A 23,711-nucleotide genomic window follows, 5' to 3' on the forward strand; every position below is an offset into this window, starting at 1 on the left:
AGCAGATCAAGAGAACTGATTATTATTCAGCACTGGTGAGGCCACATCTGGAGTACCATGTCCAGTTTTGCGCCCCGCACTACAAAAAAAATGTGGACAAATTGGAGAGTCCAGCGGAGGGCAATGGAAGTGGTGAGGGGGCTGGGGCACATGGCTTATGAGGAGAGGCTGAGGGAACTGGGCTTATTTAGTCTAGAGAAGATTGAGAGGAGATTAATAGTAGCCTTCAACTACCTGAAGGGCAGTTCCAAAGAGTATGGAAATGGACTTTTCTCAGTGGTGGCAGCTGGCAGAACAAGGACCAACAGTCTCAAGTTGTAGCAAGGGAAGTTTAGGTTAGATATTAAGAAAAACTCTTTCACCAGGAGGGTAGTAAAGTACTGGAACAGGTTACCCAAAGAAGTTGTAGAATCTTCATCCTTGGAGGTTTTTAAGACTCAACTCAAAGCCTTAGTTGGGATGATCTAGTTGAGAATGATCCTGCTTTGAGCAGAGGGTTGGACTAGATGACCTCCTAAGGTCCCTTCCAACCCTAATTTTCTATAATTCTATGATATGACTCTTATTACTGGCTATGATTAGAGTACAGGAGAGGGAATGGAAATTAACTGAACACAGATATGGTCCAAGAAATGCCTAGAAGTAGCCTGAATCTTAATTCTAATCCATATTCTGTGCTTTAAGCAACAGAGCAGCACAGAGGCATAATTTACCAGGGTCTGTGCCCTGGATAGCAGTGGTGGTAGGGGGTGGATCAGCAGCAGAAGCTGCAGTTCTTGTGTCCTTTTAAGTGGGTGTCTGGGGCTAATGCCCTGATCACCCACCCCTTGTTATGCTATTGGATTAGCATAGGTACCCTTCCATGACAATGTCCCCCATGCTTTGGAGAAGTGAATAGTCGCACTGGCCTGCCCCTTCCTCCCTTTCTATATTATATACATACTGACATAGTTCTTGATGCAGAATAGCCAAGAGCAAGTAGCCTCCAAAGAAAAAAATGGTGGACCTGCCATTTTTTTCATGGGTTCTCTGCTCCTAAAATAGAGAATGTCTTATTATTTCTTTTTTAAACCGTTAACTACTTCCTTTTAAAATCCATGTTTACCCTTTTGATATACTGCCTACCATAGTTCTTGCTTCATTTTACTGGCTTCAACTATGGTTAATAAACTGATAAGCCATGCCATTTAGCCACACAAACATACTTCTTGCCTTTTGTTTCTCTTTTTGTTCAGCTCGGTGCCTGCCTTCTGAGACACTGTTACAGTTTCCAGTAACAGCCATGCCAAATATTATGATAACAAGAGGCAATAAAAAATGCATTAAATTTGGCAAGTATACCCTGTGGAAATATGCACAGGGCAAAAAAAGACATGACCAATCAGTTTTTCACATGGATTAGAATCTGATTTATAAATCATGTTCTCTCTCTTTCTCCTTTATACCTACTTTTCTTGCAACAAAGCTGCATCAGCCAACAAGTCTAAGACAGAATTATGCTTGGAATAAAAAGGCCAACCATGAATCTCTTCCCTTTCAAAAGGTTTTGTTAGCTTAATGTCCTATCCCTGTGTTATTAGAATGCTGTATCCTTACAATATAGTTTAACACTATTTTAAAGATTTTTGTTTATAGATTTTCCTAAGCCTTTTTACACACACACTCTCTCTCTCTCCCTCTGAAATATATTCCTGTTCATACCATGAAATACTAAGCATACAAATGATCTATGTGAAGAAAATATTCTTCCCTTCAAATGACAAGATTTTAATCATAAAGGATACATTTCAAGAGCACTTTATTAAACCTGATGGCTGACTAATTGAACCTTGAGCAATTAAGCAAACAACTGATAATTGAGCATTTAGAAAGGGATTGTTCCACTGAAAGAATCTGTGTATTACAATTTTTTTTGACAATTTTTAGATCTGCAGTTCCGCAAATGCAGTGTTGAATCAGACATCATTCTTTCTAAGTTTACACCCACATTACCTGAGATTATTTTAGCATGAAGAATGACGCATTGCTTAGGATTCTCCTGGTAGCAAAGCCATGGAAACCCAACATATAAAAAAAACTAAAGCAGCTAGGTAGGCAGGTGGACTTAAGAATTTGTTTTGTGGAATAGACTAGACGTCTCACAATTTGAATGGCCTCTACTTTCATGCTTGAGGCTCTTATACAAGTCATCAGGTCCACTGCTGTGGCATTCATTAACAAAGTGGACAACTGAGTAAATAAAAGTGCCCTTTGTAGAGAATGCCTTCTCCTGCTTTACAAAGAATTTCAAACAGGTCTTCCTCCCATGTTTCCTTGGCATATTGGATCCTGCCAGCAACTCTCCCATAGGTACAGCCATAATTCTTTTAAGGTATCTCCTCTATTGCCAAGAACTGGGGTAGTCCATTACCTGGTTATATTAACTGATTTGACATAATAGACTTAGTCACTATTATTCCTAATAAGACATATTAATGACATTAGAATTACTGTTATTCTTCATTTCTCCAAACAACACAGAATGTCTCTTGGGAAGTGAGATGGGATAAGGGTTTACGAATATATTATGTTGCTATTTACCACTCAAGACTGGTTTCATATTTGATTGCTTTCCATAACTGAAATGTGGTCTCATATGACTGTAGTCTTCTTCCACATTGAGTTTGGGTTATTCTGTAAGATTCTTTAAATTCAACTGTAGTGACAACTTAAAAGTAAAAATGAACATAAACACTGAATGGATTTCTGTTCTCTTGCTGTCAAATAATAACTGTTTTCCTCATGTTCAGTGAACTCAAGTCACTAACTTGCTCAGGCTCTTGCATTCAAATCAGTGTCATTTTCTTTTATTTTTCTTTTTTTAGACCAGACATCTCCACAGGTTCTGCTGCTTTTCCCACTAAATACTGCAATTTGTATTTCTTCTGTTCCGTTCATTTGGATTTCAGTAAGTCATCCCATTTGACTGTGGACTCTGACTCTCCTTTTTTAGGAATTTCTGGAAACAGTGATTGCATTTTATTGCCAAATTCTTTCATCTGTAAAAGAGATTCAAAAAAATTACAAATTAATTAACGGTTGTTAAAGAGGAAGCCAATCAAGGAAGACATGTATCAGAAACTCGCTCTGACTGTTTGAGGTAAGGAAGAGGGGGTGAGGGGAGAAGAATGAACCTGAAAGAAATTATAACCTAGGCATTTCTATCTATGAATATTATAATTCACAGTTAACCAGCCAAAAGCCAAACATGTCAGAGGACAATGCCCCTAGCTTCACCACTGAACAAGACTGGCTGGGTTGTTTTTCTTTGACTGTTTGCTTCCAAATGACTCCTACACTCTTACATACACGCAACATGACTTTTTTTGGGGGGGGGGGGGGGGGGGGGCGGGGTGAAGGGAAAACAGGCATGACACAGCAATGTCCAAACTTTAAATGTACTGAATTTTCCCAATAAAGGAAAAATGTTACTTACTTTGGATTATGTGTCTCACATGATCTCATGCTATTTTATCTTAGAACGTAGATATATTAGATGCAAATGGAAATCTGGTTTTGCTATTGTCTAAAGGGAATGTTTGAATAGTAACAGCAAAGAAAATGGGGCATGAAATTCTTGAATGTATAGAGAAGCAAGTTTCTCTGATGTTATCAGTGGTATCATATGATGCATATCAATCATCAGTAATGCCTACCACCAAATCTGGCTTCTTTACTATTCATTCCACCCAGGAAGAGCACAAACCAACTGCGGGTGCTTCGTCAGCCTGACGAAAGATATTTGTACCTGAAAGCTTGCAAAGAAGATTTTTTCCAACTAACTGAGTTGGCCTAATAAAAGATATCAGATTTACCAAAAGAACCCTGTCTACCGCCAAATCTGCATTTGTTGTTCCAGTGTATGACTAGGATGCGGGACTCCTCTCTGTATATCATAGTTTATATTTGATTAGTACCTTACATCTGAAAGATTTTACATACATCATTACTGAAATACAGCTGAATTTGGGGTGAAAGTGATCCAGTGCAAAAAACACTGTAGATAGTATGGGGACAAAGAGAAAGTGTTAGCTAACTCCTACTATTTATGACATGCTGGAGGATCTATTACATACACATAGAGAAGGTGGTCCGTATACTCAAGGATGAGAAAATACATGCAAACTCAGTTTATCAATATTTTTATGGAAGAAAACTGAGTCAGTTCCTGAGCAGTTCCAGGGAGCCTAGGTGTTTCAGTTGCAATCCTTGGCCTACAGAGTCATCCCCTCTAACATAAAAGTGTCTGCATCTCATGTGTTAAATTCCAAATATCTCTGGCTATTTTCTGTGAAAGAAATGCTGAAAGAAAACCAACAGTTCTTTATGTGAATTGCTGTTCTTCTTCATTGCTGGAATGCAGCAATCCAAATTACAGTGCATACCACAAATGAGCAATGAATTAATTTTTATGAAATGACAGTCTTCAGAGAGGCAATACTTGAACAGGATGCAAGAAAGTGTCTTAGAATCCAAACCAAGAAAAACAAATTTCCTATACGCTGCTGCTCAAGTAAGAAGAAACCTCAGAGTTACATTAACCTCCTCAAGAAGCGTCTGAAAGCAGATTTCACTCTCCACCCCATTTCTGATGGCTCTTACTGTATTTCAAATGGCTAGACCTTATAATAACAGGTAACAATCGTTGATTAATTCTTCCGTTATGTTTTTAAGTCTGCGTATCTTTACTATTTCTTTAAAAATATTTTGCTACCTATTTAAAGCTTCAAAAGTTTTCATGTTTCCTAAGCTGATACCTCTCAGGAACACAGTATGCAATTGTCAGAGCTGAAATAAGGGACACCTCAAATTACGTTAAACAACTGATGACCCCTACACACAAGCTCTTGTACTAAGAAAGCTTATAAAAGCTTTGCGGCTCAGCTGTCCTCCTATTTCTATAATTAAATCACCTCTGTATACAAACTGCCGTATATTATATGCTTTACATTTACAGCAAATCATTATTTCCTAGCCAGTCAATCAACCCCTGCTAGTTTCTAATAATGAAACACTTGCTCTAAGTGGCAGGTGGGTATTTGAAAATAGATAATGAATCAGATTCTCAATGTGTATAAACTATGGTAGCTCTTCTGCTCTTAACTGAAATACAGCGTTTTAGACTAGCGGAGGATGTGGCCCAATATGTCTCAACTGCACCTCTACTTGCAGATTTCATTTTACTTCTTTTATTGTCAAGTTTTTAAATACAATCATAAGCTTTCCCCCCAGTTACCACATGGATGACGCACAAAAATTTGCAGAAAAACTGAAGCAATTGTAGGAAAGTTCCAGAAAGGAGAAAAAACATCCAATAAAACTTACTGCTTCCCCAATCATAAAAGTTAATTCATTACAACTAAAATGCCAAATCTCTACCACCATAATGTACCATAAAATCTTTTCTGGGCTAAAAAAATACTAAGGGTCTACTTGACAAAAAGTTACTGATCCAAAAAATACTAAATTTCTCATTGTAGCAGTGGTTTTAAGAATCCGCCAATCCTTTATCTCCTCCCAGAATGCATATTTATCTTTGGAGGTAAAAGGGGTCATTTTCTGAAAAAGCAATTCTTTCTTTCCTGCTCATAAAAGTTGTAATCTAGGATGTCTTGCTTTTGCCTTTAAAGATCCTTCACAAATCTTCTCAGAGTATAGATATTCGGATTTAGATATTCGTTGTGTCACTTTGCCAGGGATGCTAGACTTGGTGTCTCATTTGTCTTTTTTTCACTCTGGCATCTGCGCGCGTATCAGTGCCTGTGTACGTAATGCTCTCCTCTTCCGACTTCACAACTTTTCTAACCTAACTACTTCTCAATGGCTCTCTATAACTTACTTTCTCCATGGTGCCCAGCTATGTGGGTGATGATGATGAATTATAGCTTCATGTTAATCTTTCTTGTGGGCTTACTAATGCTTCCTCTCTGATCCATATCATCTCTACTTTGCCAGCCCTTTGAGGGAGAAATTATTTACTGCACTCTGACTGGTACAGCCAGCATTTTGCTGGCCACTTAATAGTATTAATGTTTATACAGCATCTCTAAAACAAATCTCTAAATGAATCTTATTTAACAAATCTAATCTTAGGTCTTCTAATTAGGGACCATAAACCCAATTCTCTGGATTGGTTGTTCTGCTTGGCACAGGAAGTAATTTAGCCCCCACCACCCCAATTCATTAAAAGCATCCTCAGGGTAGCTCTAATTTGCATGATTGCCAAGAGACCTATAGAACTATTTTGACTTCTGAGGATCACTGTGATGCTGCTATCCAATGCCCATGACCCTTTTTGGTCAGCTGTAACTCCAAAGTCTGGACAGCATACAGACAGCTGTACAGTACCAGTGGAGTCCCCCATGCTGGCATTTTAGAGTAGGCATAGATTCATAGATGTTAGGGTCGGAAGGGACCTCAATAGATCATCGAGTCCAACCCCCCTGCATAAGCAGGAAAGAGTGCTGGGTCTAGATGACCCCAGCTAGATGCTCATCTAACCTCCTCTTGAAGACCCCCAGGGTAGGGGAGAGCACCACCTCCCTTGGGAGCCCGTTCCAGACCTTGGCCACTCGAACTGTGAAGAAGTTCTTCCTAATGCCCAATCTAAATCTGCTCTCTGCTAGCTTGTGGCCATTATTTCTTGTAACCCCCGGGGGCGCCTTGGTGAATAAATACTCACCAATTCCCTTCTGTGCCCCCGTGATGAACTTATAGACGGCCACAAGGTAGCCTTCTCTTGCGGAGGCTGAAAAGGTCCAGGTTCTCTAGTCTCTCCTCGTAGGGCTTGGTCTGTAGGCCCTTAACCATACGAGTGGCCCTTCTCTGGACCCTCTCCAGGTTATCCGCATCCCTCTTGAATTGTGGCGCCCAGAATTGCACACAGTACTCCAACTGCGGTCTGACCAGCACCCGATAGAGGGGAAGTATCACCTCCTTGGACCTATTCGTCATGCATCTGCTGATGCACGATAAAGTGCCATTGGCTTTTCTGATGGCTTCGTCACACTGCCGACTCACGTTCATCTTGGAGTCCACTAGGACTCCAAGATCCCTTTCCGCTTCTGTGCCACCCAGCAGGTCATTCCCTAGGCTGTAGGTGTGCTGGACATTTTTCCTCCCTAGGTGCAGCACTTTGCATTTCTCCTTGTTGAACTGCATTCTGTTGTTTTCTGCCCACTTGTCCAACCTGTCCAGGTCTGCTTGCAGCTGTTCCCTGCCCTCCGGCGTGTCCACATCTCCCCATAGCTTTGTGTCATCTGCAAACTTGGACAGAGTACATTTCACTCCCTCATCCAAGTCACTGATGAAGACATTAAAGAGTATCGGTCCAAGGACCGAACCCTGCAGGACCCCACTGCCCACACCCTTCCAGGTCGAAACTGACCCATCCACCACGACTCTCTGAGTGCGACCCTCCAGCCAATTTGCCACCCACCGGACTGTGTAGTCATCCAAGTCACAGCCTCTTAACTTGTTCACCAGTGTGGGGTGGGATACCGTATTGAAGGCCTTCCTGAAGTCTAAGTATACGACATCCACCCCTCCTCCTGTGTCCAGGCATTTCTTAACCTGGTCATAAAAAGAGACTAGATTAGTCAGGCACGATCTGCCTGCCACGAACCCGTGCTGATTTCCCCTCAGCATAATTTGTCCTGCCGGGCTCTCACAAATGTGAGCCTTGATAATTTTTTCAAAGACTTTGCCAAGGATGGAGGTGAGACTGACTGGCCTATAGTTGCCTGGGTCCTCCTTCCTCCCCTTTTTGAAAATGGGGACCACGTTGGCCCTTTTCCAGTCCTCTGGGACTTGGCCCGTGCGCCACGAGCGTTCAAATATTCCTGCCAGTGGCTCTGCAATGATGTCGGCCAGTGCCTTCAGCACCCTCGGATGGAGCTCATCCGGACCTGCCGACTTAAAGGCATCCAGTTCTTCCAAGTGACTCTGCACCATCTCAGGGTCTACGCATGGTAGTCTGGCGCCTTGCTGCTGCCTCTCTACAACCCCAGTGAGAGACTTGTCGTGCCCCTCACTTAGGAACACTGAGGCAAAGAACTCGTTGAGGAGTTCAGCCTTGTCCCCCCTGTCTGTCACCAATTGTTTCTGCATTTCAGGGGACTGGCTAGTCCAACATTAGTCCTTCATTATTCTTTAAGGTAACTGCCTCACTTTTGAATAGCAGGGGGAAAAACTAATAGCAGCAAACATGAATTTACATTTCATCCCTATTCTTTTTTTAGAAACTACCATGCATGTAGAACCTCACAGAACAAATCCTTTCTTACTAATACACGACACAAAGGTCTTTTTCCTTCATATTCTCACTATACCTATCAATGGTCTAAAACAAAAATATGAACATTAGTTTAATCATAAAAAACTAATGTGTGATGTACTGAGTAGTGCAATCTTTGGAATAATTCATTGAAGTAGCCAGCAACAATAGGGCATTTGGTTCAACTACAATAATGTCCTAATAAACGGCATACTAAAGCAAATACCAAAAGTAGAATATACTTCTCTATCTCCAGTATCATGGGCTCCTCTCTAAAGTACTGTTTCTAAACCTAACAACATGAACAATTTGTAACACATTCCTTAACTTAATGTCATATCCCAACATCTGGATTCCTAGAGGAAGCTCTCTGAAGTAAAGCTTTTCACTCAGTTGATTTTTTTTAAACATAAGATGCTGTAAAACCTGATGCTGTTTTTTGCTGCCAAATAAATTACAGTAACTATTCCACCTCTGACTGTCAGGATTCTTTCTAAAGTGGTATCATCTACCTTACCGCATTAAATAATCTCTAATAGCTACAGATCACTGCTATTTTCTTATCTTAACCTAATGATCCTGCCTCAGGTGGCAAAATAGGGAGACCTAAAAGCATCCTCCATTTAATAATGTCTTCTAAATGTACATCGTTGACAGAATGTCACACAAAAATTGGGATAGTGCTATTACAGAGAGCACTTATGTGTCCGTTCACATTAAAATGAATAGAAGAGGGGGTAAAAGTCTATTTGAATCCTAGAATGAAAGTTTTTCAAAGGAATGGTCTCTTTAGTGTTTGACATTCCTAATAGGCCAACCCAGATTCTGGGAATTATTAGATTTCTATTTTAGTACTAGTACAAGTAAGAACTGCTTACATTAGCTTTCATGAGAAATGAGGTTACATACTCTGAACTGGGGTACTAACTGGCAGTAGAATACAATAATAATACACCTTATATTCTAATCAATCTTCCTGCATTTCATAAGGCATGAAGATGAAAGAGGCTGCCCTGGATTTGTTAGGAGCATCACAGAAGTTTGTTCTTGCCACCCTTCCCTAAAACTTAGAATGATTGCTGTCACTGCAGTGAGCAAATGGAGACCTTGGTAGGCACCCAGAAATAGAAGTTGTTATTTGCAGAAAATGGCAAGTATCCTGCCCCTCTTTAAGAGCAGAACAGATGGTCTACTAGCTCAAGGTAATTTTCTGATATTCTAGGTACAGTCATTGTTGGTCATTTTATTCCAATCTGCAGTGTGACCCCCCTACAATAAGCATAGAAAAAATATGTTCCTTTTCAAACCTTTGTATCTGACGTTGGATTGGCAAAAGTATTATGAATATTCAATGGTTATTCAAAATTACAAGTCTAAGGAAATAGCACGCAAAGGTCAGTCAAGGCAATACATTACACGTTCTTAATTACTCTTCCTTGTACTGTCATAGGAGTGTTTATTAACCTGTTTCCGGCTCATGCATTCCCCGATTACACAAATAAAAGGAGAAGTAGAGAGTATTCCAACATTTGGGAGAGGTGCAAGCTCTGATGTTCACCACCTATCTGGCAAAGACTTACATTCATGCTTAACTTTAAACACTATTGAACAGTCTTAATTGCAATTAATGGGACTACTCACAATAGGGTTAAGCACTGAAGTAAGCTTTTGCAAAATCATAGCCATAATTTGTATATAATCTTTTCCCTGTGTTTTATATTGTTTCCACATTATATTTCTTTAAAAACTTAACACTGAAGAAAGAGGGAAAATAATTTTATCTTTTGGAAAGGGAATGAGAAACCTGTAATGGCTTAGAAAAAGGGCTACCCATCTCCTCGAACTCCCTGCATTTTGTATTTCAAACTGCTGGTGCACTGTAGGGGAGCTGACTGCTCACATGGTCTAATCTCTTCTCTTTCCAGCATCCGCACTGTATTAATATACATACGAGAACTTTGTATATATACTTTCCTAATGTTACCTTTGCTTGTAAATAGTTGTGGTATCTGCTCACAGAATGTGACGCATTCACAAATGGGGAGGAGGGCAGCACAAATCTGAAAGGGAAAAGGGATGATCCATGCCACAAAATGTCTGCCTAGCAGGAATATTATTTAACTCCTTGTATTGTCATTAGTAGGTATTAGCTTGTAAGGCTGCTTTTATACATATATAGTGACAGGAAGAAGAGGTTTCTATTAACAGATAAGATTAGAGAATATGAAGTAATACTGATTTAGGTTTATAGCCAAAGATTATTTGGAAGTTTATTTTGAATTGAAAAAATAAAGAGAGAATAATTCTGATCCATGCCAAAAAAGATCTTTTCTTTCTTAAACCTAAAGAAATCAATCTTGGGTTATAAAATTAGTGTTTTCTCAGGCTTGGATAAATAAAAGAAAAATTCACCTAAAAATCTAGAACATTTTATTTTATTCTTTCCAAAACAGAGTGAATGGAACTTAAATCTCAACGTATATATTATTCTTTAAAACAAACAATACGTGCAAGTGAAAAATGCCCAATTCTACTTCCAGTGAAGTTTATCGTAAAACTTCAATTGATTTCAATGTTTAGATTAGGTTGTAAAGGAAAGCTTTATGGCTTACAGCTTGCTTGCTGAGAGATAAGGCTAGTATTAGGGTGACTATATATCCCAATTTTGTCAGGACAGTTTTTGTTTAAACATCTATCTCAGGCATGCCATCTCTTTGGTCAAGTGAATGTTTTTGTCCCATTTTCAAAAACCTCTGCAAACTTCTTAGGGCACGCTGAACCACTTCAAAAACAGAATGATTCAATACAGGTTTCCTTCAATTTATGCTGTACATGTGTTCCCGGAGAACAGCGCATAAACTAAATTTGCATAAAGCAAACCCACTTTACAATGTAACATATAGGAATGAGGGAGGGAGTGAGGCTGGGACTAGGGAAGGGGCAGGGGGAGGGATACTGCTCCCGGGGCTGCACAAGGCAGTAAAGCAGAGGAAACAGAGCGGCACTCACCCGAGCCCCGGCTGCAGCAGCCCCGGGAGTGGCCGGCACCAGCTGCCTGCAGCCACTGGGCTGCACCGTGCTCTGCCTGTCCGCATTCACCTATGTTCCTGGGCTGCACTGTGCCCTGGTGCAGGCAGCTGGTGTCGGCTGCTCCTGGGGCTGCTGCAGCCGGAGCTGGGGTGAGTGCTGTGCCCCGTGCTGCCCGGGGCTCTGTTTGTCCACACTCACCTCAGCCTATGCTGGAGCAGCTCTGGGAGCAGCCAACACCAGCTGCCTGAGCCCGGCATGGCGCAGTCCAGGAGCTGGGGTGAGCCCAGGCGCAGGGGAACAGCGGAGCATGGTGCAACCCAGTGGCTGCAGGTAGCTGGCACCGGCTGCTCCCGGGGCTGCTGCAGCCGGAACTGGGGTGTGTGGGGCCTTGGCCCTTTCCCCTGCTTGGGCGGGGGGATGAGGGTGGGGAGGGGGGTAGTCTATGCTGATCGCATAAGAGCGAATTTGCCTTGCATATAACAAATTATGGGTCTGAATAGGCTCATTGCATAAAAGCGAATTTGCATATAAAGAACCCACATAAATCGAGGGAAACGTGTATAGTTCATGCATGCAGCCCCACTCCCCAGTAGAGTGTTTCAGAATGCAGGGACTAAATGCAGCACTGTTTTTTCACAAATGGGGCTCAGTTTTATACCTGGCCGTCTTAAGAAGGTATCAGAATGCTGAATGCCAAAATTTGAAAATTAGGCTCATAGCATATTAGTGACTCTTACCAAATGATAACTGATTACTTTTAATACTAATTACTTTGTTTAAAAAATAAAATAACCAAAATATGTAAGTATATTAAACACAGACCCAGAACCTCACCGTATGACACACATGTATGTATGTCCTTTGAGTGCTGAAATGTGGGTCTCTGTTAAAGTGAAAAATGTGCAAACATACATACAGCCAGACAGCTCTCAAAAAGCTTGATCTCACTGACATGTACATTGTCATTAAAGAACAACATATAATCTCTATGTGAAATTCACTTCTCTGCAGACAGCCAACATAAGGCCTATGTTGCCAATGAAGTTCATCTTGGGTACACATAAGCCCAAAGCAGGCTCTTTGCACTTTGATGAATTCCACCCAGTAAGTCCATGTAAGCCATGTATCACAGGTAAAGATTTGCCCCTCTTAGCTGAACAAAGCATTTTGGGAATCTCTGACCAAACAAGTGCATGTACTTTTCACAGGACAGCAGGATCCCATGAACTAAAGGATCCCATGAACTAAAGTTTTGCACATGTAATAGTTTGTATCCTGCAAACAAACTTTGGTCAAAATTCTGAACATGTACATGTATGTGATTGCGGAGGCAGGCTTAGCCTTTCAAACCCACATACTAGCCAAGCAACTGGCCCAAACATGAACATGAAGCTGGTTTACAGAGACTATTTTAGACAAGCAGCTAGATGTTATTTTATACTGTCTGTTTTATATTCAGTCTGTTGGTAACACAGCTAGAAATCTCTTCTAAGGACATTAGAGCAATAAAGATTCCTTACGAGAATTTTAATTTCAATCTGTTATCATAACACCACTCTGCTTGACATGCTCCCTTTTGCTTACAGTTTCTGCTGCTGGCAGTAGCAGATGTAACAGCTCCAACAAAAGTCGATGGTAATACAATTTAGACCTAATTCCTTGAGCAAAGATTCTGTTTTGTTATAAGAAACATTAATAGTGAAAGTTTATGGCCATTCTTCTACTTCTTGGGAGCAGAACTAGCAGAATACAAAAGGGGCAAATCCTCCCAACACCCATTCTAACCGAGTCTCTTAAGTACTGCAGTAAAATCACATGTATGAAAAAGAAAGGTGAATGGCTAAGCTTGATCAATAATATTACTTAATTTTATACAGTCCTAAAATCACATTATAAAAGACAATATCATAAACATGAAACAAATTGCTTTATGTTAAGAAAACTGGTGCAGAAAAAAGTGAAATAAAATTAATTGGTATTTTTGATAATGAAATGGGAAAGAATAAAAAGTCCAATCATGTATATGTTTGCATAATGAAGCATAAATGTGATCAGAGGAGAGGAAATGTTTTAAGGATTCATAAAAACCCCTCAAAATAAAAAAGGGTAAAGTAGATGTCATGATTTTGGGTAATTTACTGCTTTACAAACATCAATTGTTTATTTATCAACTACCATCAAAATTCTTAACTGAAAGAGATGGTTGTATCTCATTCAGTTCTATAAATCTTAATGCCATTTATGAGTGCCCAAGGAATGAAAGAAAGCTTTTTGTAGACCATGTCTCTAAGCATTATTTTCTTCCTGAGGTTCATCCATATTTAATACTACTACTACTCTGCACTTAGGCTTTTCACTGAGGTCTTCTAAAATTAAATCAAACACCTGCACCATAAGGCAGGAACATTTTATTGCTGTCTTACAGATGGTTAAATGGAGAGAGTGAGGTAGCCACACGACAAGCCTATGAAAGTGCCCTCACTAACAAACCACAACATGTATGCAATCTCTCTTTTAATTATTTTAAGTGTATGTACGTAGCTGTGCACTTTTAACATTTTAAAGGTTAAGATAAATGAAAAAATTGGATTATTGTTGTCATAAAGATAATTTACTAGCTACATTAGCCATGAATTACCATGTGATTTCTCCCTAGCATTTTCTTTGCTTTTCATGAAACAGATGTGTAAGCAACAGAAAAACAGTGCCACAAACCTCCTTAATGAATCATCATTATCTTTTTCCTATGGGAAAAAAAATATGCATTCATTTCTGGGGAGATAAAAACTGATTTATTGAGGGCACTAGGAGCAAAAAGAGCTTTTATGATTCTGTTTATCTTGCCTGTTAATTGTTGCATGTTTCAGCTCTACAAGTGCTGGGGGCATTGTTTTGCTTTTAAAGGAAGGCTTGTAATCAGCTGGTGGTAGAAATTAGGCATTCAAAGGTATGTTTTGATAGTTGCCAAATATTATAACTGTACCTTTAATTAAAAACAAAAATACATTGCCCATTACCTCAGATTTAAAATGAGTTATTACAACTCAGCTGTAACTGCTGGAAAACTGCTAAACTATTACATATGTTTATCAAGAATTTTGTGCTGTTGGCATACAATAGCTATTATAATTCACAAGGAAATGGGAATTAAAGCTAGTACTCAAGTTGTCGTCATCACATTTGCTTAAAATAACTGATCTGTGACGGTGCCTGAAATTAACTTAAAGTTTCAATGTTTTTCACTCTATATGTTGGATCAAAGCAGAGAGACTTTTCATGACACAGCTCTCTTTTCATGAAATAACGTTTGCTAGAACATAATTATGCTATTCAGTTGTCACCAGAGGAATATTTCTGATAAGTATTTATATTGAATACTGTACATGGGCAGCCTGGCAGTCTGCCACACAGGAATCAGTCTTTGCAATTTCTCTGTAGGCTGAGAAGAATAAAACAAGGAATGATTGATTTTGGGATGATCTCTTCATAACGAGAGGAAATGAATTACTCAGCAACTTTGGGTTCAGATCAAGTTTGATGGTACTAGCACCTAAACTTAGGCATTAGAACACCTAAAACTTAGGCATTTTATACAAGGAGGGTGATTCCAAATTCAGGTTTGGGTGCTTAGGATCCATCTATAGCCTATCGCAAGGGTTGTCAACTGGGGTTACGCGGAAAGTGGCATGTGCAGACAGGTGGGGATGGAAGCACTGCCACCCACCACCCCACACTGCCGCCTCCCAGGAGCGGTGCTGGCAGTGAGGAGGGCAGAGGCTCCCCTCTGTGGGCTGCCGGACACAGGTGGGGGGGCGAGTTTGCATGCGGCAGTGGCTGCCGCCATCCACCAGCCTGTGCCACCGTGTGCAAGCCCATCCCTCTTCTGCATCCGGCTGCTGCCACCCCTGCCCCCCACTCTGCCAGAAGTGTACCCAGAAGGGGTACACTCCTTAAAAAAGGTTGAAAACCCCTGGCCTATAGGACAAGGGTCGGCAATTATTTCAGCTGGAGGGCCGCTTAATGAGTTTTGGTGACATGTCGAGGGCCACAGGAATAGCTCTGCCCCACCCCCTGGTTGCCATCTTGTGACCGGGAGTCCTGCCCCCTAACCCCTGATCTTTGCCACCAGATGACTCTCCCCTTGCCCAGGAAGGACTCCTTTTGGGAGTCCTTTTGGAACAAACCACACACTGCCCCAGGCAGGAGTAGGAGGGACTCAGCCCCATGCAGAGCACAGCAGAGGCAGCCACTGGTGGGGCCAGATCCAATTAATTGGTGGGTGTCTGCCTACAGCCTAGATCCAATCAGTTAGCAGATTTTGCCCACAGGCCATATTTTGCCCACCCCTACTATAGGAGGACTCCAACCAGATAAGGTTTGGCACCTTATGCAGACAATAAGACAATTAAATGATGCTAATGATGATCAGTGGGCATGTCTACACGAGACTCTTACTGCGCAGTAGCCAAAAAATACTGCACAGTAGTATGTCACAGCATGGACAGTGCTAATGCATTACTGAGCAGTATTGTTAGGTTATTGTGTAGTAGCATCAACTAAAAGATGCTTAATGGCACTACTGCACAATAATTATGGTTACTGTGCATTTATTTAGTACTTGCTTATACAAGTAGTAAATAAATGAACAGTAATTACTGCGCAGTAGTGTCTCATCTAGACGTGTCCAGTGACTACAGAATAATATGCACAGGGAATTCAAAAAGAAAAGTTAATGCTTAGCTGTTCTTTTAGTACAGAAAATGCACAGGGGTGTGCAAAGCAAGCCCTATTCTATTTGGATTCAGATTTGGCCCAAATCAGGGACAGTGATTTGATTTGTTAATTTGGATCACTGTCCCTGATTCAATTCAGCCGAATCTGAATCTGAAGATTTGATGCTGATTCAGAGAATCAGCGATTCAGACATAGACACAGCTTTGAAAGTTTTTTCTACATACTTCGAGGTACTAGCACAGTTCATGAATGCTGTGGTGCTGGGGTGCATGGAGCGTCCCACAGAAGAGCAAGGGGCGGGGGGGCGCCCTCCACATGCTCAGCAGCGAATCCAGTCCAGTTCCAGGTCCACCGGGGAGCCTCCCCCACACCCTGGCTCAGTGATCAGCTGCAGGGGGACCCCGAGTAACCCCCAGACCCAGGAGGCACCAGTCACTGAGCTGAGGGGGGGTGGGGGGAGCGCACTCCCTGGCAGACCCAGAAGTGGACCAGAACTGCTTCTGGTCCGCTTCTGGGTCTGCTGCCAAGTGTGCTAGGGAGCCCCCTCCACTCCTGTGGGACACTCCATGAGCCCCAGCATCACAGCATTCACGAGCCGCCTGCTACCTAGAGGTATGTAGAAAAAACATTTAAAGCTGTGTCTATGTCCGAATTGCCAAATCTTTCCGAATGTCTCCGAATCGATTCAGAGGGTTCCAATTTGATTCAGTGAGATTAAAGCGTCCTCTGATTCAATTTGGATTCGAAGATTTGACCACCAAATCTGGTCAAATCTCTGTCGAACTGAATCAGGGACTGAAGCTTCACACAGCCCTGAAAATGCAGACTACTCTTTATTAATGAAAAATGGAACTTAAAAAGCATCCTATCCAAACTGTCTCTTGACCCAATAACCTTTTAAATATGACACCCTAAAATTATTGGAACTTAGAAGAACTTGATGGGTGCTGTCACTCTTCCCTGCAAAACACCCTGGGCATTACTTGGTCCATCATCCACTTAATCGGTTTTAGGGGATACCCACTTTGCCATGGGAAATGGATATAACCACTGTATCTTGGTGTCAAACTCTGGCCCAAAAAGCTGCATACTTTAAAGTCAAAGGAAATTAACTCTAACAATAAAGCTGTTTAGAAATGCTATCACAGCCTTATTGTCCGAGACTGTAAAACCATTAGGACCAAATAAAAAAACTAAAGTAACCTCACTGAATTGGATGCAGATACCATGACCCCAGTGTCAGAAACAGAGGACACCAACTTATATTCTCCAGTTGCTTCTACAGTTGACAATTTGTGCTGGTGTATACCATTTGTTATTGAAAGGTTAAGGGCATAAAAGTGACAGTAGACACTATCCTGATTTGTTTTTAAGCCAAAGAAGAAACACTGCCACAAAGACTGAGAAATACTTTGCTGCTGCTTCTGAAACAGGTTCAGATTGATTAGAACCAATTCCCTGGAAAGGTAAAATAAAAGCAGTTGTACTAGCTTTTCCTATCATTTCAACTCTTGACTTTCTGTAAATGAGAAATGGGTATCCCATTCTGTAAATGGGTTCAATGCTCCTAAGTCTGACTGTAAGATATTTCTTTACCATTTGCAAAATTCAGTGTAATTGACAATCTATATTGGAAGAACACAGTGCCAAATGTGAACATCTTGGTTCATTGTTAGAGAGAGATGTGAGGAATACAGACTATTTGTCTGGTCTAAAACTAATGCTAGTGCTCTCACACTGTTCCCACAGCTCTGGCTTTTCCAATAATTCACTACAAAACACAAAGGAAAACATGAGTCAGTGAATACAAAACGCAAAGCTAAAATGTTTGTGAAATGTTACCCAAAACATGATCATTTTCTCTCCTGCCACCAGATGTAGCTGTGGTGCAAATACAGACAAACATTTCCTAAGGTTCCCTCCAGTCCTGTCATTGGGTTGCAGAGCTGGTAGACTGCTGTTCTTGGCAGAAGTACTCTTGCTCTCATCAAATCTCTTGTTGAAGGTTTTGTTTTGCAAAGATATAAATAAAATCTTCCTCTCTGATAATTAAATAACATAATCCAGCTCTGTTAAATATGCCCTGCCTTCATAACAGTAAATTATAGATCATGAACACTCCATCATTTCCACCTTTAATTGTCCCAATTTAGTCACACTGGTTCAAGTTTTAATGCTTTATGAAGACTAAAACCTCAGTGTTACAACCTTCAGTTGACTTGTTTCCTTCATCCACCTTTTCTAGAACCTTAAATAACTAATTTAAAACTATTTTATCTTATGTTTTTAATTTTATATTTCCACGCAAGTGATGAACAAGTGGCATAAGATGCTCACCACATCCCTTCACACAGTTTTACAAGTGAGGATTTAGAATAGCTTTTATGGCAGGCCATTTCGCTATCAGAGCTGAAACTATGCAATAAGTATCCATAAAGCTTAATGTTTGTGTGTCATCCCTACTTACACACCTAATCCTTTTAAACCGAAGCACCGCTAGAATGACCAGGGGTCAAAGCACAGAAAGCAAACAGCACTCTCTAGCTCAGTGGTTCCCAACCTTTTTTATACTGCAGACCAGCAGGAGTGGGATGGGGCACATGGAGCTGGCTGCCTCCCTCCAAGGGCTGCCCCACTGCCCAGCTTTAACCCTGCACGTGATTGCCAGCAGCAGAAGCCGCTTGCCTGGGCAGACAGACGAGGGTTCAAGTTGGCACAACCCGGAAGCCAACTGTTCACGGCCCGGTAGCAGTGGTTGGGAACCTCTGCTTTAGCTCACTGCAGTTCTTATCTCTCTCTCCTTTCCCTCTCCTTCAAGGTCTGACAAGCAGCTGCTCTTCTGCATGTGGCAGTCACAGCTTCAGGAAGTTCTGTAGGTCAGCCAAAAAACACTGCAGCTGCTTGACAGCATGCTAGCAAGACAGATGCTCAAGGTTTTGCAGCTGTCCTACTTTCTTCAGTGTGGTTGCTCCTCATCCATCCACAAATCTGGCTGCTTTCTCCTCCCCAATCCCTTGTATACTACTCCCCTAGACTGCACTGGGAACCATATGGATAGGGAGAATTCCCCTTTCCTTAATTCAGAACTTCTGTGCAAGCTCTCAGTGAAAGTCCAACATCTCCTCTGTTAAAGCTTAGTTTCAGCAAAGGGATTTATGATCACAAAACCTAACTCCTGTACGGTGGCCTGTTTGTGTCAATGGGACACTACTTATGAAAGGGTTTGTGTTGGCAGATCCCTTGCAGGTTAAGGAATTTACACAGCTCCCTTATCTGGCAATTGAAATAAGTGTGGTGACCAGAGTTAGCATCCTATGATACTAATGCATTAAAATCAGGTATCTCTGTTATCAGTCAGAGTTACCACATTTTCTTAAAGAACTGAAAATACTGCAGAGTGGGAAGAAGATGGTAGCAGGGCCAACTTAGTGATCTGCAGGTCTCTAAGCTTAAGGCAGGAGGGTAAAAAAAAAAAATTAGAGCAGCATGTTTGTTCTCCCTTCTGTTCAGCTGCCAAAGGAGAGATCTGGCTGGTCTGTTAGCTGCAAATTCAGCCCACACTTGCTGGCATTGAGAGAATCAATGTTTTTTCTTTTTTTTTGGAAGATTAGCAAAGGATAGTAATTGCTCTTTCAGAAAATAAAAGCTTCTCTGAATTCATAGGTTCAGGTCAAAAGAGTCAACTTGCAGCCAAGTTCGAAACCCTCTATTTAAATGCCTGCATTAGTAGTCTGGGTTTTCAGAACTGCTGATCACCCACAAATATCACTGAAGCCAATGAAAGCTGCAGGTACTTAGCATATTAAAGTTGAGTACCTAAATAAAATATCCTAAGTATGTTTATAGGAGACTAACTGTAGCCAGCCAGATATGAAATGTTGGCCTTCTTTTTCAGCTTTAATAGTTTAATACGCAAAATTCAAGCATAATAGTACCTTCCCCTAGACAGGTTGTCTACCAATTAAATTTGATTAATTTGTCTGATGCCTCATTCCACAATAAAATACACTAAACAGGGTAACATTTTAACAGACCATTTTGTAGTGTCTGTATCTCCACTCACATAGTAACAATATTTTTTTCAAAATTAACTTGTTCTCCTGAAACAAGTATGTCTAAGAGCAGATCCTGGTCAAAAAGATTGTGTCTAAGAGCACAGGCAAAACCAGAGTTAACAAAGTGCTAGCAAATAAAGTTAAATAAATAAATGTGACAGTCTCCAGTCATAGCTCCCAAGGGTCCAGAGAGTTGCTTTCTAAACCTCAGAAGATGCTTTTTGATAGTCAACACCTGCATCTATGTATTATGTTGAAGGCACAGCCAAAAATGCCAGGAGCAATCCAAAAAATCAAAGATGACTTGCCTCAGAAATATTTTCTGTATTCAGAAGAAACGCCTTGTTTTAGCTGCAACATTTTTCATCTCCAGCATGCTTGTGGTTTTGCACCTCAGATATTTTAAACATTCATATTGAGTTCACTAGGTGAGATCAGAAGAGGGGAAAAAACCCATGATAGCAATTGGTATTTTTAACTACCAATATTTGATTAGGCAAGAGCAAGCATCAATCATAATCATAGCTGGGATCTACTAATTTCTCTAAGGTTTGAAAGTTAAAAACCTAACATAAACAATCTAAACAAAGCAAAATACACATCAGTGGGAAGCAATCACTTCAAACCACAGCATCAAAGAGGGGTCTGCTTCATTCAGCATCTGAGGTCTATTCAGTATTGCCAACTCTTATGACTTTTGGCGTTGGTCTTAAAATCTACGCTGCAGGAATGTGAAAAACTTACCTCTTTCTTTTATGTATCTATCTATCAATATAGATATAGATGAAAGAAAGAGCTCATTTTTTTAACATTCCCAAAGCGTAGACTTTAAGAACAATGCCAAAAATCATGAGAGTTGGCAACACTGCTAATTGCTCACAGTGTAACCTGCACCTCTGTGCAATAGAACAATTATTTCTAAATGTCTCAGGTGACAGCCTCTTAAAGGCAGATGCCATTCACAACTTATTTTTCTCAGCCAAACATAACAATAGTTAATGGAAAGCAATTTCAAATACAGATAAAAAGATGACTAATGAGAAATATTCAGTTAATCTCTGAGGGACGCTGTGCTGTTGTGTGGACCTGAGGCATCAATGCCATTGTTGCCAGGAGGCGGTAAGTGCCTCAGTTCTGTCACTGTCATGTGTTGGGGCTCAGCCAACTCAACATGTTGTGCTTGTTGTTTGTCTGAGACCTTCCTAAGCAAAACAGCCCCACAGGGAGACAACCAGGCAACCACAAAATACAAACTAAGGGGATAGACTAACAACCGTATCAATACCGAAGGGTACCAGTACAAGCTGTTAGGATGCAACAGTCAGGTCTGCATGATTCTACTTTATTCAGGGTAAAAGTTAAGGTAATTTAGCTAACATGCACCACTCTGGGACCATGCAGACTTAACAGTTAGATTATAACAGCTACAGCATGCTCCTAAGAAGAAACCTCTCTCCCTTTAAAGATACTTAAATGTAGGTATAACCCCCACCCCAGCTATATTACTGAGCTGGGCCAAATCTGACTGTTCATCCAAAAGTAGTTTGATTGAATAGGAGCAACCTAGTGCTTGATACAGCCGACAGCCACATGAATGGAGTTCTGGGTCTCAGTGTGCAGACAATGTAGATGGGTGTCCCCATCTTTTTCTCCCCATTGTATTCCAAACACTGCCTGAAAGAGACTGCTTGAATTCAGGCATTTGCATCTTTATTCTATGTTGTAATGGAGGGCTTTTCTTGTTTCTGCTTGCTCCCACAGGGAATCAAGCTGCTGAAGTGAAAAGAAAGGGAGAGTGAACACCGTAAGTTGGACCCAGGTGTTTGGATAGGAAAAAGTCAAAGCCATAGCCCAAGGAATTACTAGCAGAGGTAATATGAGGCAATTCAGAGTGAGGACCAAGGATGGAGTGGAGATATTGAGACTGATTAACAAGGGTAGGATGGACTGGGGGTTTTTTTCCCCTTAATTCTAGAAGGTGAGAGGAAAACTCCTGGCCATGGAAATTTATGTAGTTTGTCAGAGAAGCCAAGGACATTCTCTGTCCATTAGCATTTCAACAAGGGAAGCAGACTTTTCTGCCAAATCTGCAGACACAGGGGACTCACAGGTCATGGTCCATTAGCAAGGACAAACTGAAATGCCTGTGTGACACTGCTGACACTTAACACAATGCAACATATCTACACCATGTTGGGCTATGCTAGGGAGCACTGGTGTGAAAGAAAACACATCTTGCCACTTGCTCCTACTCTGCATGTGCCAAGCACCAAAAAAATGTAAGGCAGCTACTGAGAGAGGTCACTGCTGCTGTAATAAGCCTGCCTAAGTCTGAAAGCGATGCTGGGCATATCAAAAAGGCAGCTATGGTATGCATATCAGCATTCAGCAGGATGAGTTTTCAGTGCTGCTCCCTAGCACAGTCCAATGTGTTACAGACATGCCACTGGGGTAGCAAGGTGTTTGTTTCCCCATCTTCTTGGCCCTTAATGAGCATACCAGAGGACTGCCCATCCTATGTAACACGAACCCTCCATCCCACTTTCTCTCTACAGAAACACACCAATAAGCAAGTTGCTTTTTTTTTTTTAAATATCTTTGGACTATTAAGACCAGGAAGTACTAATGCAAAAGTGAGATGCTTGGATGCTGCAAGTCTCAAAGGCACTGAAAACAGGCAGACTGACACTGAACACAAAAGTCAGACTTCACTGAAAGGGTTAAGCAGATGACAGTTTGGTATTCACTGTTCTCAGCACACAGAAAGTCTGTGGTTACCATTTTGGTCTGTGGGCTGCAATGGTAGCCCTTATGTGAAGGAACTGAGAGTGGTACCAAGACTCCTTCCCCCAGAACACTCACACACAGTGCCTTCCCCAATAGCCTCTTTGTGGCTGGTATGAAGCACCCTTTGTGGTATACAGATGCATGCACCCTATCTGACTGCCTTCCCTTGCAAAGAGACCAGTGTACCAGGCTGAAGTTGGGTGGAGGATGAATTTCAACCCAAACGTATAGTACTTCATAAAGCAATGATACTTGATACTCACGCTGTGGACTCCCAAAGCCTTCCAGATAGCAAAGCTGATCAATCCCACTCCACAACAGGCATACAAAGAACCCCACCCCAGGGCTCGCAAGGCCAGTGATGAACCACTCTCTGGTAGTGCAGCTGTGGCAGTAATACCCTGGAATAAAGAAAAAGTAGTGAAGATGAAGTAAGGAAAGGATTCTAAAAAAATCTAAGCAAGGAAAAATAATAGAGCTCTAAGTGTCTGTTTAGCAAACTGTACTAATGAGACATGGTAGTGCTTAACAACACCAGAGAGCTGAGCTAGAAGAGAGTGGAGCCTCCAATCCTCCACCCTAACCTTCTGAACCAGGACTTTGATGCCATGTGGCCCACATGGCATCAAAATGCCACATGGGCAACAGTCCTGCATGAAGCTCTGCAGAGCAAGCAGCTTTTACAAAAGTTTCCCCTGCCCTGCAGAAAGGCCAAACTGCAGCAACAAAAATAGTTTCTAAGAGCAACCTCCCTACCCAAGAATGGATGGCATTTTTGCACCCTCAAGTGC

The 23,711-nt window shown here is 41.3% G+C and overlaps 1 protein-coding gene across 1 annotated transcript in view; it reads right to left on the reverse strand.

The window, feature by feature from the left end:
* Window positions 1-1,781: 1,781 nt before the first annotated feature.
* The window catches only part of TMEM242 (transmembrane protein 242), a 34,661-nt gene continuing 12,731 nt past the window's right edge, over window positions 1,782-23,711 (reverse strand). Inside the window, exons 3-4 of the mRNA XM_014596850.3 lie at window positions 23,184-23,321; window positions 1,782-3,038 (exon numbers count right to left, since the gene is read on the reverse strand). Of these exons, the coding sequence (XP_014452336.1) occupies window positions 2,934-3,038; window positions 23,184-23,321 (243 nt within the window). The 3' untranslated portion in view covers window positions 1,782-2,933. The remainder of the gene's footprint in view (window positions 3,039-23,183; window positions 23,322-23,711) is intronic.

The sequence above is a fragment of the Alligator mississippiensis genome, chromosome 1 (genome assembly GCF_030867095.1).
Source record: "Alligator mississippiensis isolate rAllMis1 chromosome 1, rAllMis1, whole genome shotgun sequence".
NCBI classification, from domain to species: domain Eukaryota; kingdom Metazoa; phylum Chordata; order Crocodylia; family Alligatoridae; genus Alligator; species Alligator mississippiensis.